Genomic DNA, 16,549 nt, shown 5'->3' with positions numbered 1-16,549 from the left:
TCCCACATCGCAGGTGGATTCTTTACCAGCTGAGCCATCAGGGAAGCCCAATTTGACAGTGCACTTTACACTTCACGGACATCTGTGTACCGGGTGCTTTTCACACTTTCTCACCTTACAAGTGGGGCCATGGGGCCAGTCGGGCTCACTGTGTGTTAGTAGATGCTAGGGCAGATTCCTGACCCCGGGGCGCCGTCCTCCAGGGACAGCAGAAGTCATTTCAGGCAAAGGACTCCAGTGATTGGAATTTAAAGTGGGTAAACACTATGTAGCAACCACTACCCAGGAATGAGAGTCTGACAAGAACAGTGCTCCTATGTTAAGTAAGATGAGGTGAGAGCGCTGCTCCTATGCAAATGCTCTGAGGAGGCAGAGAGGCCTGAGGCCTTTTATGATCGTCTCCTCCCCACCATCCTCCCGCTGGTCCCCAAACGTGCTGACTCCAGTGTCAAAATGGCTGTAAGCCATGCTGTTCTTTCCTTTCTTTACAGAAACAAGGAACAATTTTTTTTAAAAAAACTTACTGATTACAAAAATACCTATTTATTGTAGAAAACTTGGAAAATAAAAAAGGATAAAGGAAAGTATAACGTTGTTGTATCATGACCTGGAATTCAGTACCAGTCCCCTACCTGCGCTAACCTGTAGCCACCTGCACCAGCCAGTCACACACTAACCTACACCTACCAGTCACCCATGTCCACTAACCTATATCCACCGACGGTCACCCACCTACACCCACCAGTCACTCACATACACTAACCTATACCCTCCTGCACTGACCTACACTCATGAGTCACTCACATGCACTAACCTATACCCACCAGTCACCCACCTGTGCCCAACAGTCCCCAACCTGCACCCCTTACACACTAGGGACACCTCACCTCTCCAGCCTCAGCTGCTTTATCTGCACAGAGGGGACAGTGGTACTCACTGTGTAAGTTTTGGTAAAAAATAAACAACTTCATACACATTAAAAATTGAGAATGGTGCCACAGAAAACATATAACTAAATGTTAGGTGAAATCTTATTATTTGCTTTATCTTCTTCAAACATTTTTCTTCTTGTTCAGGGTTAATTCTTTTTTAAAAATTGTGATAAAATATATGCAGCTACTGCTTAGGAGGAGAAGCAGGAGGCAGAGGATGAGATGGTTAGATGGCACCACCGAATCAATGGATGTGAGTCTGAGCAAACTCCAGGAGATAGTGATGGACAGGGAAGCCCGGAGTACTGCAGGCCATGGGGTCGCAAACAGTCGGATATGATTGAATGACTGGACATGACTGAGCGACTGAATAATCGCTTAGAAACCTTGACTCCAGGTCATCTTCACCCACCTAGAGGCAGACTGAAACATAGGCTGGGCAGGGCAGCAATGAAAAGGGCCTGAAAACGTCCCTGCGGGCAGGGGGTGGAGGAGCCCTGCCCGGGGAGGGGGGCAGTGGGCTGGGTTGGCCAGGTAGAGTGGGAGATGGGCCCTGGGCCTCAGGTCACCTGGTGTAGTCTTTCTTCTCCTCCTGCGACATGCTGCTCAGGAGAAGTTCCTTCAAAGTGCAGGTGTTTTCAATCCATTCGATTAGCCCCAGCCTGAAAGGAGGGGACAGTCGTGAACCCCCGCTGCCCAGCCTTCTCTATAAAACAGCTCTGCCCTCGCTTTCTCCACGAGGAGGAGCCTCACAGCAGAGCAGTCTGTGCTGCTGGTCTCTGTCCTGTGTCACCTAAAACCCGAACTGTCCCGTGCCCCCCCCACCCCCCCCGCAGAGGGGCAGCCGCACCTGGAGGTCATGGGCACCACGTGGTAGGTGGTCACTTGCAGGCCCCTTTGGCCGCAGGCGGCATCATGGGCCAGGACGCTGTTCATGACCTGGAGCAGCTGCTGGATGCGCTGGTCTTGCCGCAGATCCTCGCCACCCTTCACAAGGAACGGATACTCCCGTTCATCATGGCCGCGGATCACGATGCGCTTGGGTTTCCTGATCGAGGCCATCACTTTCACCTTTAGAGATCGAACAGCATCTTCAGGTGCAGCTGAGAGACCAGGTGGCCCAGGTCTCGTCCCCAGAGGAATGCAGGTAGGTGACAGACAGGTTGTGGGGCCCCTGGTTGCCCTGATTACAAGTTACACTGACAAACTTGCGTGCTCGCGAACAAGCCACATGACATGTCCACTTGCGTTACGTCTATAATGGACACACACAGAGCTGATGTCTCAAGTCTACTAGACCCTTACACATGACTGATACTGAAAGTGAAACATTATATTAAGGTCAGTAAATTCCATCAGAAAACTCATAACACAACTCTCAGAGAACTCCACGCGCCTGAGACCAACGCGGGGAGTGAACTGAGGGGCCAACCCCGGCCGTGGAGCTGGTGGAACCATCACCTACCCGCTCGTCGAAGCCTGTGATCCGTGCATGGTGCTCGGGCATTGGTTTGCTTCTGCCATCGTACTGACCTGGGATGGACACAGAGCCGCCTCAGACGCTGCGGGGACAGCGCATGCACTTCACACCCCCCTTCATCCCCTGCCCCTGGTCTAACAGGAGAAAAAATTTTACTCAAAATTTTCAGTGGATATATTTTTTTAAAATGCTATCATTTCTCGTTTGACTAATGGATGTTGCTTCCTATTCGGCGGAGCAGAAGCAAATGGGACACAGGGCCTTGGGCGAGCTCCCCACCCCCACCTCAGCCCCGATTCCAGTCAGGTTGTGTATCAGGAGGCTATGCTTCAATGTTATTCCTGAAACTCGCGGTCTGGGATGCATAGCTGTTAATAATAACAAAGAAAAGTGTTTCTCCAAATCTCTTTTTTCCCCCACTGGAGTAAGGATACAAGTCACTTCTACTGAAACATTTTTTGTCTGGCAAATTCCAGGGGAAGAAGGGATGTGAGGATCACACAGTGCCCACATCTGGCCAGCACGCTGCCACCCGCTTGCAGTGTCACCAGCCTCTCCTGAAGGCATGTCAGGTGCCATCACCTCCCCACTTCAGGTAGGACCGGCACATCTCCCGAGAAGTGAGGTGCAGGCACAATTCATCTTACTGCTCTGCAGACACTGCCATTTTTACACATGGAGGCTTGGTGGTGGCCCTGAGTTGTCAGGAGACAGCGTTTTTCAGAAACAGTGTATTTTAACTTTGGTGTATACTCTGTTTCTTAGACAGGACACCACTGCACAGTGTGGTATAAACGCAGCACTTACAATGCGTCACTGGGCAGCCACCCGCTTTGATGTGCTCTGCTGCAGGGGCTAGAATAAAACACACAGCATCTCGGGGGGTTGCCTGAATTTTATTTCTGAAGAAAAGTTCTGCAGGGCAATGCATGGGCAGGTTCAGAGGACACTACTAGCTACCATGACAGCAGGGGGCCAGCTGAGCACTTGTCCTCAGGAATGGGACGTGACTTGTAATGTGGTTAAGTGTACTGATCATAGAAAGTACAGATTTTCCTGATGATGAAAAACATGTGGAATTTAAAATCTTTTCAAAAAAAGAAAGAAAACTGTCATGATTCTGATTTCACCCTCTTAGAAACAGAGGCTCTTGCTCCAGCATCACTCTCCCCAGCGCTGTGCTGTCTGCCCACAGGTGAACTCACCAGGGACCTCCAGCTCCGCTCTCAGGGATTCCAGCCTGAAGTTGCTCATCCAGGGAGAACACTCCCTCAGGTTCCCCGGCGCATTTGAGGCCCTGCGCATCCTCCCCAGTAGTGAGCCAGCGATGTCGCTGAAGTCCTGGGGCTTCATGCCTGGGAGTTTAGAGCCTCCTCTCCCAAAGTGCTTATCAAATTCCTTTCCAAAAGCCTGGAAATAATAATAAACTTACCTTAAATTAAAAAAAAATTTTTTTTATTGGATTACAGCTGCTTCACAGTGTTCATTTCTACTGTCACCACTGAGTATTGGGGAGAGTTCCCTGTGCTATATAGTTGGTTCTCATCAGTTACCGATTGTATACACAGTAGTATATACATGTGCATCTAATTTATCTTTAATATTAATGTGAAGCTGAACTCCTGGAAAGGTTCTAGGTTTACAAATCTTTATTATAAATAGGTACTCAGTTACGTTGCTTTTTTTCTGTGCTTTCAATCAATAGTTTCACTTTCCTTGAACGTTTCAACCCTGTTTTGGTGGATTAACCTTTTAATTGATGCAAATTATGTGTTGATTTGTGATGAAGTAGAAAATTCTAGATGGATGGTCCCAGGTAATAGAAACCAACCTCAGGACAAACCGTAGCTGGAGCTGCAGTGAGGTTTCTTTCTGTACAGGCTCCGCCCAGGCGGGCAGTGGGCTGTGCTCAACCCAGTCAGAGCTGACAGGCTCAGCAGGAGGGAAAGGACACCCAGTGTGCAGAGTGACAACGGGCATGACCCGGGTGTGACCCCGCAGGAACCCCCCACAGGAGGAGCGGGCAGGCCTCTCCTCTCCTTGGAAGGCTGCTCTGTGACCACCTGCAGCACCCACTCTGCCGCCCTCTCTGGTCGACCCACAGCCGGCCCCTGCCTGACCTCACACTCACACCCAAATTCTGCTGAACCCTGCCAGCCTTGCGGTCCGTCCACCTGCCATCTGGGATTCTGAGTGGCAATGGTACAGGCGTGTGTGGTATCCAGGATCACTCTGAGAACCAGGAATATTAAACCACACTTAACCTTTACATCTAAGAATCTAGCCATGAAGAACAGAATGTAATAAACATGCCACTATCTGACCTAAAAACATGCCATCAATATCTACCAGAAAGTCACAGATCTAACGAAAGTTTACAAGTTCAACAGACATTTTAAAACCAGAATTATCAATACACCAGCAAGTATAAGCCCTGGTCTCCACACGACTCTGTAATCTCGAGAGGCCTGCCATCCACGTACCTGGATAAACCTCCTTCGAAAACTCCCAAGGCCAGGAGCCTGTGGGTCTCCCAGGGCTGCATGCATCCTCTCATACATTCTCTCAATGTTCTTTTTATCCACAGGCGTTTTCCCTAGTTCAACCTTGACGTCCTCCATCCAGTCCTGCGTAGAAAAAGACATGTCAAGTGGGACCACAGGCAAGTCTCACTGAGTTCCATGTGTTACGCCAGGAGCTGTCACCTCACCTTAAAAAGCATCTCAGGGTTGGAGAGCTGCTCCAAGGCGTTAATGAAATCCTGAACCACGCCTTCTCGATCCAGCTTAGCTTTAATCCTGTTAAAAAAATTAAAGTTTAGGTGCTCAAACATCTTCCAAAGATCAAGGCCAACAATTTTTATACGTATATAACTATATTTATATATGAGAAAACATATAACCAGCTACCTAGTCATTCCAATCCCAAAGAAAGGCAATGCCAAAGAATGCTCAAACTACCGCACAATTGCACTCATCTCACACGCTAGTAAAGTAATGCTTAAAATTCTACAAGCCAGGCTTCAGCAATACGTGAACCGTGAACTTCCAGGTGTTCAAGCCGGTTTTAGAAAAGGCAGAGGAACCAGAGATCAAATTGCCAATATCCGATGGATCATCGAAAAAGCAAGAGTTCCAGAAAAACATCTATTTCTGCTTTATTGACTATACCAAAGCCTTTGACTGTGTGGATCACAATAAACTGTGGAAAATTCTGAAAGAGATGGGAATACCAGACACCTGACCTGCCTCTTGAGAAACCTGTATGCAGGTCAGGAAGCAACAGTTAGAACTGGACATGGAACAACAGACTGGTTCCAAATAGGAAAAGGAGTACGTCAAGGCTGTATATTGTCACCCTGCTTATTTAACTTATATGCAGAGTACATCATGAGAAACGCTGGGCTAGAGGAAGCACAAGCTGGAATCAAGATTGCCGGGAGAAATATCAGTCACCTCAGATATGCAGATGACACCACCCTTATGGCAGAAAGTGAAGAACTAAAGAGCTTCTTGATGAAAGTGAAAGAGGAGAGTGAAAAAGTTGGCTTAAAGCTCAACATTCAGAAAACTAAGATCATGGCATCTGGTCCCATCACTTCATGGCAGATAGATGGGCAAACAGTGGAAACAGTGTCAGACTTTATATTTCTGGGCTCCAAAATCACTGCAGATGGTGACTGCAGCCATGAAATTAAAAGACGCTTACTCCTTGGAAGGAAAGTTATGACCAACCTAAACAGTATATTAAAAAGCAGAGACATTTTTTTGCCAACAAAGGTCCGTCTAGTCAACGTTATGGTTTTTCCAGTAGTCATGTATGGATGTGAGAGTTGGACTATGAAGAAAGCTGAGGGCCGAAGAATTGATGCTTTTGAACTGTGGTGTTGGAGAAGACTCTTGAGAGTCCCTTGGACTGCAAGGGGATCCAACCAGTCCATCCTAAAGGAGATCAGTCCTGGGTGTTCATTGGAAGGACTGATGTTGAAGCTGGAACTCCAATACTTTGGCCACCTGATGCGAAGAGCTGACTCATTGGAAAAGACCCTGATGCTGGGAAAGATTGAGGGCAGGAGGAGAAGGGGAAGACAGAGGATGAGACGGCTGGATGGCATCACTGACTCGACGGACATGGGTTTGGGTGGACTCAGGGAGTTAGTGATGGACAGGGAGGCCTGGCGTGCTGCGGTTCATGGGGTCACAAAGAGTCGGACACGACTGAGCAACTAAACTGAACTGAACCTAGTCCAGGGAAGGAGTAATTTAAAAATTAAAACAAGGACTTCCCTGGTGGTACAAGTGGCTAAGATGCTGTGCTCCCAATGCGAGGGGTCTGGGGTTCAATCCCTGGTCACGAAACGTAATATCACATGCTGCAACTAAAACTAAAGATCCCACATGCTGCAACTAAGACTCGGTGCAGCCAAATAAGTAAATGAACTTTTTTTTTTAAATAAAAAGACAGATACTTACTAAAAAAAGAAAGATGAGGTGAAAGCAAATCCTCGACATTCTGATACACAGAAGCTGACACATACAGTTTCTGTAGTTAAAAGGTCCCTTTCTCAACAAGCTTGCAACTGTTTTCTTTCTAAGGAACTGATCACGCTACAGCTGCCTCTGCTGAGACAGAGGTGGGTGCCACAGGGTGGTGGGCACCACGGGGCAGTGGGTGCATGGCTAGCCCATCGAGGCACTATGCTGCCCCACACTGTCACTCAGAAGCTCACCACTCTAAATAACTAGGCACATCAGCTCCTGACACAGAAGGACAGCTACAATACTGGCGTCTACCAAAGTCCTCTTTCTAAAGCGAAACACCACCGCCTATGTGCTCACTCACGAATCAAGTGAAGAAGCCAAAAGGATGACACCTGGGCCATTTTCCGAGTCTTAATTAAGAGGGGCTTCCCAGAGACTTTCAATTTCAGAACTTCAGGAACTGATTTCAGAATGCATCTCATCAAGTCTGTCTCAACCAAGAGATCACCAGCATTTAGCACAACCCTCTTCTGACTAACACTGTAAGATGGACTGTGCTTGCAAAAGGAAAGAAATTTTACAGCAAATAACACACCAGGTGGACGCACCCAGCCTGTAGACAGCCAGGCCTCCTGCCCCAGGGCAGTGCTAACTCATCTGAGGACAAACATAAGCGTCCATGTGTCTGCTTGGCCCACAGTCATTTTTACAACCTTTCAGTGTTTGAGCAACCTAATTTTTCTGTGTCACCTGGCCACAAACTCCTTGTTTTTATGACCAGCAGAAGTGTCTTTGAAGCAGTAGCTTTCGCTACTTATCGTGAACGGGTAGACAATGGCCTGCGGGTAGTGGTCAGCAATGTCCTCCACGGTGCGCTGGATGGCAACTGCCTCCTCCTTGTCCAGCAAGGGCAGCATGTGGCCAATCCAGCCAATGAACTCCCAGCAAGGGACAGAAGAGATCTGCAACAGAGAGCAGGGACGCAGTGCTGAGTGCGACATTTAATGTTCTTTCCCTACACAGGGGCTGTGTGTCCAACATCAGAGCACAGCTACATTTGCAATTGTCAGCATAAAAGCAGACAGACGCACTGATGGAGGTCGGCGCTCTCCTGCCCTTTTGGTTCTGACCTGCCACGAGCCTTCTCTGGGCGCTCACACGGACTCTTTCTTTACAAGAATGGAAGCAGACAGAACCGCTGTTGCTGATTCTCCTTAGATTTACGTCATTCCTTCCACCAGCTGGACTGTATCCCGTTATCATCTCACTTGTGCTCCATGATCAACTTTTAGGGTGCCTGCAGTTCCTGCTTTCCAGACAATACTACAGGGCTCATCCCTGCATGTTTATCTGTTTGTACCTGTGCTATACACCCACAGGAGAAATTCCTAAATCCCTTCTTACTTTTAATATTAACAACAGTAAAATCACTGATTTTCCTCCAAGATTTTTCAAATTTTCACCTCTAAAAGTCTTTTCCAAAATCCTTTCCGACACTGAGGATAATCAACTTTTAAAATTTATTGTCAATCTGAGAAATAAAAAAGTATCTAATTGTAATTTGGAAGTTTCATTTTTAGAAGCCTGAGCTTCTCAGCCTCACACACTTTAGTCATGTGAGCATCTCTGTTTTCTATTTGTTAGTTTGGAAACCAGAGACAAGTGCTCTCCATCTCCAGTATGTGTTGCAAATATTTTTCTCTCAGTTTTCTTTGAAACTTTGTATATGGTAATTTTTTTTTAATGATAGAAGTGTCAGATTATTTTCCTTTATAGCTCCTGGTTTTTGTCTCTCAACTCCAAGATCACTTCTATATTTTGCACAGGTTTTCCTCCAATGCTTTTCCAGCTGTTTGTTTCAGGATAAAATCGGATGCACCTGGAACACTGATGTAAAGTGAGGGAGGGCAGGCAGCTTAGGGAACCCTCAGCATGAGACCAGCTGCCCCTCTCAAGGGTCTTGATATAGACCCACCACTCTGTTTCTGCACAAACTCAAGATGTTATTTTTATTATATGTAAATATGATTTGGGGAAAAATAAAATCATAACTTATTGAAATATTTCTTTACTTATCTTTAAAAAAAAGCCTGTGTGCTGCATACTAAATTGACCTTAATTTCCTGTATTGGACCTACTGAAATGCTCACCCGTTCAAGTGCGCAGAGAACTGTCTCTGAGCTCGGTGACAGCACCATCTACAAGCCTGCTATGCCCAGCTAACAGCGCTGTGTCACCCTTTCTGAACTATTACATTGTCATCTCAAAGCCTGGCCCAGTTTTCCAGTTACAGCTCCATAGAAGTCACTAAGGAGCATCTCTGAGGACCCTGCCTCCCTTTTGCCCCAACGCAGCCCCACCAGAGAGGCCGGCACGGGACATGAGTAGGGGAGTGGGATGTTGGTGGGAGCCCTCAGGGTCCCTGAGATGCAGGGTGTGGTGGGCCAGCACCCAAAACGTCCCCTGCCAAAATGTGGCACTGCCAAACAGTGAGCTGAGCATAAGGCCCCGGATGCTACAGACGAGGCTCAGCCGTGAAGGGAGATGAGGCCATGTGCCGGCCTCGCCCCTTGTCTGCCCCTCAGGTCCCCCTGCAGACGGAGTCTTCACAGCAACACCCCCAGAGGAAAGCGAGGCCTGCGAGCTCACTCTCAGCGTTTCATTGACACATGTTCTGGGATGGAGCAGAAAGTGGTGGTTAGGAAAAACCATCACCCATGACCCACACACGTTGCGTGTCTGGACGTAACTTCCATCAAGTTCCGGCTGCTGGAATGAACACACTGACCTCTCTGGTCATCAGGCCCAGCGTCTCCTCCGGATACTGTGCGATGATTTGCAGGAGCCGGGGGAACTTCAGCCGGGCCTCGCTCGAGTGAAACTTCAATGCCTTCAGCATCTTGTCCACCACAAGGGCTGGATATGTGAGCAGCTCTGCGGACCCAAGGACTAGTGGGACAGAAAAGGGGAGACGCAGTCACCAACCCCACGCAGACACAGTGACCGACTCTGACGCTCACTTCCTGAGGCTTGCATGTTGTAATCATCATGTTCCCTCTGCAGCAACTACTGTGGCAGAGCAGGCGGTCCTGGGATGCGTGTGAGGGCTTCTCTCAGGGGCTGACCCCTGCTCCTGGGTGAAGCCATCTGAGTCTGGGGCTGCAACAGGAGGGCGGCTACAGGAGCCGGTCATACTTGCGTCAGGTAAGCAGAGGGAGGGACAGAGATAGCCTGCCACCGGTCACAGGCAGGCCACAGGGTGTGCCCGTGTCACTGCCTCTTAAACAGACAAACTGCGTGCTGACACAATGTGAAGCTCACCTGACAGGCCCTCCTCCTTCCTGCGGAGCTGCTGATCACAGAACTCGGCAAGTGTCAGGTAAGCCATGGTCACACCAGCTGTAGGCCCCTGGCCCCACGCCGAGGGCCCAGCCTCCTCCTCTGCCGCCCTCACGGCCTCAGAAAGGTGGTGGAAGGCTCTCTGGTACAAACCTGCCATAACCTGGAATTCAGAGACCCCGAAAGCTGTGAGTGGGCCCGGAGCTTCCTGAGGACTCTCCTTCTCTACCTGGGCCCCATGGGCCACCAGTGAACACAAAGCTGTTAGTGCCAGACCAGGAGAGAGACACGAGCCTCATATAACCTCAGGACCTGAAAACCAACGCTAGGTGGGCCCCCCAGGTCCCAGTGGGGCTGAGGAAGGGCTGGGGACACAAGTGACATGAGGGCACATGGGAATTACTGAAAATATAGAATCACCTGAAAAAAGCCAACAAAGCAGCCGCCACACTAAAAAGCAGAAAAGCTGGTTTTCCCCACAAGCTAGTGGGGCGTCTGGATGATGACAGGTGGCAAGATTACAACAAAGTGCATGGAAAAACTGTCCACAGGGATCAACACAGACGCCTCATTCTTGACACTAATGGAAAGGTGTTATCCAAATGGACAGGAAGCACATGGAGGGTGTCACTAGCCCAGTGGCAAACTTGGTTGCGTGTAACTGCCAGCTACGCGTTGAAAGCACACGGCAAGATCTGACGCTGCTCTCATGCAGCAGAACGGTCAAGGTCAGGACAAACACACGACGCAAGGAGCTCAGGTCCCCAGCATCACTACCTTGTCCACATCCTCTGAGCTGGACCCAGACAGCTCCACGACACTTCTGGCCTTGCTCTCCCCGATCCCGGCAAGGCAGGTGGGCTCGTCGCAGAGCACATCGGCCAGGATCCGGTAGGTCGTGCCCAGGAGGACGTGATGGTCACGGGAAGCCAGGGAGCTTGTAATTGACGTGTTCTCAGCTATTGGATTATACACACACAAATATTTTAGAAGTGAGTAAAAACATAAATTAAAAAGAATACGTCATAATTAAACTATTACACCCAAAATTTAGCTAAGTGTTAAAGAGAACGTTTTAAACTTCAACTTTAGAGAAATAAAAGTTCCAAAAGTCATATTTAATAGTATTATTAGGATACAAAGTACCTTGGGCTCCCAATACTTAATAAACATTTAATAAAAATTTTACAGGGCTTCCCTGGTGGCTCAGTAGTAAAGAATTTGCCAGCCAATGTAGGAGACACAGGTCCCATCCCTGAGCCAAGAAGATTCCACATGCCAAGGAGCAGCTAAGCCCATGGCCACAACTACTGAACGTGTGCTCTAGAGCCAGGGAGCCACAATTACTGAGCCCACATTGCACAAGGACTGAAGCCCGAGTGCTCCAGAGCCCATCCTCCGCAACTAGAAAAAAGCTCGTGTGGTAATGAAGACCCAGCACAGGCAAAAATACATAAAATTATCTTTTAAAACATTTTTATAAAATTGAGTTCCCAAAGGTCAGATAGAGCAGCACAAAAAAAGAGGTGAGAAGACAGGATCCACAACGCGCCGCCCGGAAAGCAGCTCGCACCCAGCAGGGACGCAGTCCTGAGTGCCGTGCGCAGCTGCTCAGGCCGGCGCTGGGCCCGGGCCCGGCTGTGGCTGAGCCGGCAATAGGCCTGCACCCACGTCACCAGCCAGTCCTCCCGGGCTTTCGACTCTCTGTGCAGCTCCTTCAGCAGCTTTAAGGCGAGTGGGAAATTGTTCTGCAGGAGAGAGAGAGGAAGTAGAGAGATGAGACGGGGCCCACAGCACACAATCCAGCAGGGAGCAGGGACCTGTCACCTCAGCTGAAACCATGGGGTGTCCCTGGGTTTACCACAGGGACAGTCGCAACCACAACACGCACTTCAGGGAGGCTAGGAGAGGGTCGCTGCCACCTAGTTCACAACACATCCGTCAACCACGAAACCCCGTCCACAGGGGTTTCCCCTTCCCAGCCACGGCAACCATGGCCTTCTGCCCCTGGATCTGCCTGTTTCAGACTCTTGGTATCACTGAGTCAGCAGATGACCCCGGACTTGAGTCAGAACCCCACTCTTCCCTACAGCTGAGCAATGCTCTCCTTCAGGAAGAATCACAGTTTATCATCCACTTCCTCCTGACACAAGTTCCAGCTTTGTTGCTGAAATTTTTCGGCTAATTCAAATAATGTTCTTTGCTAATTTGAATGCAAATAAAGCCCCTAGAGAAGCTAAAGGCAAAGGAGAAAATGAAAGATATACCCATTTGAATGCAGAGTTCCAGAGAATAGCAAGGAGAGACAAGAAAGCCTTCCTCAGTGATCAATGCAAAGAAATAGAGGAAAACAATAGAATGGGAAAGACTAAAGATCTCTTTGAGAAAATCAGAGATACTAAGGGAACATTTCATGCAAAGATGGGCACAATAAAGGAGAGAAATGGTATGGACCTAACAGAAGCAGAAGATGAAGAAGTGGCAAGAATACACAAAAGAACTGCACAAAAAAGATCTTCATGACCCAAATAACCACGATGGTGTGATCACTCACCTAGAGCCAGACATCCTGGAATGCGAAGTCAAGTGGGCCTTAGGAAGCATCACTACAAACAAAGTTAGTGGAGGTGATGGAATTCCAACTGAGCCATTTCAAATCCTAAAAGACGATGCTGTGAAAGTGTTGGACTCAATATGCCAGCAAATTTGGAAAACTCAGCAGTGGCCACAGGAATGGAAAAGGTCAGTTTTCATTCCAATCCCGAAGAAAGGCAATGCCAAAGAATGTTCAAGCTACTGCACAATTGCACTCATCTCACACACTAGCAAGTAATGCTCAAAATTCTCTAAGCCAGGCTTCAACAGTACATGAACTGAGAACTTCCAGATGTTCAAGCTGGATTTAGAAAAGGCAGAGGAACCAGAGATCAAATTGCCAACATCTGTTGGATCACTGAAAAAGCAACAGAGGTCCAGAAAAACATCTACTTCTACTTTATTGACTATGCCAAAGCCTTTGACTGTGTGGATCACAACAAACTGTGGAAAATTCTTCAAGAGATGGGAATACCAGACACCTGATGTGCCTCCTGAGAAATCTATATGCAGGTCAGGAAGCAACAGTTAGAACTGGACATGGAACAACAGACTGGTTCCAAATCGGGAAAGGAGTATGTCAAGGCTGTATATTGTCACACTGCTTATTTAACTTATATACAGAGTATATTATGCAAAATGCCGGGCTGGATGAAGCACAAGCTAGAATCAAGATTGCCAGGAGAAATATCAATAACCTCAGATATTCAAATGACACCACCCTTATGGCAGAAAGTGAAGAACTAAATAGCCTCTTGATGAAAGTGAAAGAGGAGAATGAAAAAGTTAGCCGAAAACTCAACATTCAGAAAACTAAGATCATGGTATCTGGTCCCATCACTTCATGGCAAATAGATGGGGAAACAATGGAGGCAGTGACACTTTATTTTTTTGGGCTCCAAAATCACTGCAGATGGTGACTACAGCCATGAAATTAAAAGACGCTTGCCCCTTGGAAGAAAAGCTATGACCAATCTAGACAGCATATTAAAAAGCAGAGACATAATTTTGCCAACAAAGGTCCATCTAGTCAAAGCTATGGTTTTTCCAGTAGTCATGTATGGATGTGAGAGTTGGACTATAAACAAAGTTGAGCGCCAAAGAATCGATGCTTGTGAACTGTGGTGTTGGAGAAGACTCTTGAGAGTCCCTTGGACTGCAGAGAGCCAACCAGTCAATCCTAAAGGAAATCAGTGCTAAATATTCACTGGAAGGACTGATGCTGAAGCTCCAATACTTTGGCCACCTTTTGCAAAGAACTGACTCATTTGTAAAGACCTTGATGCTAGGAAAGATTGAAGGCAGGAGGAGAAGGGGACGACAGAGGATGAGATGGTTGGATGGCATCACCAACTTGATGTGCATGAGTTTGAGTAAGCTCTGGGAGTGGGTGATGGACAGGGAAGCGTGGTGTGCTGCAGTCCATGGGGTCACAAAGTCAGACACGACTGAGCAACTGAACTGAAAGCCCCTGGATACAAACTTCCGTGTGGACCTAAGCTCTGCTTTCTCGTGGGTATATTCTCAGGAGGGGAACTACAGTCACATGGTGACCCTTAGCGTTTGCAGGAGCTGCCAGACCAGTGACTGCAAGGCGCACCTCTACTCCAGCCGTCCTGAGGGTGGCGGCGGGCGGGCCCTTGCTGTGGTCTGAGCTGCCTCTCCCCACAGCTCATGGTGCTGCATTCTTCACGTGTGTACTAACCACTTGAGTGTCTTCCTGGGAGAAGCGTCCATTCAGATCCTTTGCCTGTTTTGTCACTGGATTGTTTGACTTTCTGTTGTTTAGTCGTAAAGAGTTATTTATGTATTCTGGATAAGCGGATGCTTATCATATACAGTTTCCAAATATTTTCTCCCATTATATGGGTTGTCTCTTCACTTTCTTTAGTGTGTCATTTGAGGCACAGAATCTTTTAGTTTTAATGTACAATTTCTCTACTTTTTATTTGGTTGTTTTATGGACCTCTTAAATCTAATTCTTTGCTAAGCTTCAAAGACACTGACATTGGACTGTGTTACGACCCTTCCAATCACTCAGACCAGAAGTCCAGGTCGCCCTCATCACTCCTGCCATCTCTGGTCTCATTTCACACAGTTTTCGTTCCCACCAGCACGTTCAAGACCTTCCAGAACTTCCTGGAATCTCCAGTCCCTGATTCTGGGCCACAAGCTTCACGGTCCACCTCAAATCAGCATCACGAGATAGCCTTCCCCTCACAGCAGGCTCTGCAGTTCCCAGTTTCTCACCTTTGGGATTTTATTTAAAAATGTATCTCAGCCCCTTTCTTTCCTACCATTCCCAAGTGCCTCCCCTCCATGGAGCCTTTCTTCCCTACACCCAGCAGTGGAAAGCACTCGCTGCGCCCCACTTCCTGCTGAAAGCGCCCCCTCAGCCATGTGCCCTGGTCCACAGCCACTCCTGCTGCACCCAGAGCTAAGGACACAGAAGGAGAAATGGCCAGGACCTTATGGGAAAAAAGAATCTTCTTTGTTTTCTGCAGGAAATAGGGAGAGAGTATCTAATTCCAGAAAGATGCAGTAGGAAAGCAAGACACAAAACATCAAGAGCATTTCCAACTCCAAGGGAAGCTTGGAGCTGCGAGCCATGAAGAACAAGATTCGTGTGTGTGGCGGGGGAGACTGGGACAGGAGACAGATCCTCCTCGGTGGGGAATTTGAGAGCATCTGAAAGCCTGCTCCTCTAGAGTATAATTTAGGGACTGATACAGCTCCTTTATTCACTTAGGCTGCTCCAGGCTAGGCTTTTTATTATTGAAAATATAAAAATTCCTGATACAATACTTACCTCAAAGAAAAACATTATAAAGAGCATTAAAACCCACAAGACAGAAATACTAATTATTTCTACTGGCATAATATTCTTTGCTTTATAACAGCAATCAACATAGGGTCATTAAAACAGAAAGCTCCCCTAGTACATTTAAATATAATTACATGAAAAATTTAATATTTAAAATGTTAATATGCCACTTTTAAACAAAGCACACTTGTATCGATTAAGGATCTTATTATCAAATGATCGATTTTTCACAAAATACAATTTGAAACCTAAATACAATTTGTAATGAACTGGCAAAAATTCATGTTGTTAAACAAGAGAAAACCTGATGTTAGGTCTATTTTCTTTACAAGTAACAGAAAATAATCATTTTGAAATGACTGACAAGTGAATAATAAACTTTAGAGGCTTTCTGGAAAACTTAATTTTTCTTCAAGTTTACTTTCTTATAAAGAAAAGAAATACTAACAACTCCATCACCTCTAAGCATCAGTTTTTTAAGAGGAGCTCGGCTTGGAGACCGCTGGTCCAGAGTATCTGGCCCTGGAGCCCACCTGCTTCCTTGCGCTCTCAGCCATCTGCATCCTCATGGAAAACCTGCAGCTCGTGATCAGGGCCCGTGCGTCTTCTTCCTGAGCCTGTGCATCCATCTCGGCCCCGTCCTCACTCGCACCTTCACTGTCTGGAAGGAGACTGAGCTTCTCCTCTATTTTGCTGAGAAAGAAACATCTACACGAAACAAAGAAAAGTAAGAGTTAATGCCAGACTTGTGAAAGAAATCTCTTGACACACAGGAAGCTACTGGATAGCATTTAGACAGAAATTCTACACTTACTGAAATTTTGCTCATTTTTTAGACGGCTAATGCTACACTCTCAGAACTGGACTTCATTTCCATTTTTATTAACCAACTCTGAGG

The 16,549-nt window shown here is 47.3% G+C and overlaps 1 protein-coding gene across 2 annotated transcripts in view; it reads right to left on the bottom strand.

Annotated features, from left to right (window-relative positions):
• Positions 1 to 16,549, bottom strand: part of PRKDC (protein kinase, DNA-activated, catalytic subunit) — a 129,830-nt gene that overhangs the window by 6,885 nt on the left and 106,396 nt on the right. Inside the window, exons 69-80 of one of the 2 annotated variants that reach the window (XM_081498002.1) lie at positions 16,185 to 16,359; positions 11,806 to 11,980; positions 11,010 to 11,191; positions 10,215 to 10,395; positions 9,682 to 9,842; positions 7,644 to 7,855; positions 5,123 to 5,210; positions 4,896 to 5,039; positions 3,618 to 3,822; positions 2,398 to 2,465; positions 1,783 to 2,003; positions 1,502 to 1,594 (exon numbers count right to left, since the gene is read on the bottom strand). In XM_081498002.1, coding sequence (XP_081354128.1) covers positions 1,502 to 1,594; positions 1,783 to 2,003; positions 2,398 to 2,465; positions 3,618 to 3,822; positions 4,896 to 5,039; positions 5,123 to 5,210; positions 7,644 to 7,855; positions 9,682 to 9,842; positions 10,215 to 10,395; positions 11,010 to 11,191; positions 11,806 to 11,980; positions 16,185 to 16,359 — 1,905 coding nt within the window. The remainder of the gene's footprint in view (positions 1 to 1,501; positions 1,595 to 1,782; positions 2,004 to 2,397; positions 2,466 to 3,617; positions 3,823 to 4,895; positions 5,040 to 5,122; positions 5,211 to 7,643; positions 7,856 to 9,681; positions 9,843 to 10,214; positions 10,396 to 11,009; positions 11,192 to 11,805; positions 11,981 to 16,184; positions 16,360 to 16,549) is intronic. The other variant, XM_081498003.1, reaches the window with a different exon arrangement.

This window comes from Giraffa tippelskirchi, chromosome 6, assembly GCF_054371585.1.
Source record: "Giraffa tippelskirchi isolate mGirTip1 chromosome 6, T2T-mGirTip1v1.2.pri, whole genome shotgun sequence".
Classification (NCBI taxonomy): Eukaryota; Metazoa; Chordata; class Mammalia; order Artiodactyla; family Giraffidae; genus Giraffa; species Giraffa tippelskirchi.
This window is presented reverse-complemented; position numbering and strand designations above follow the sequence as displayed.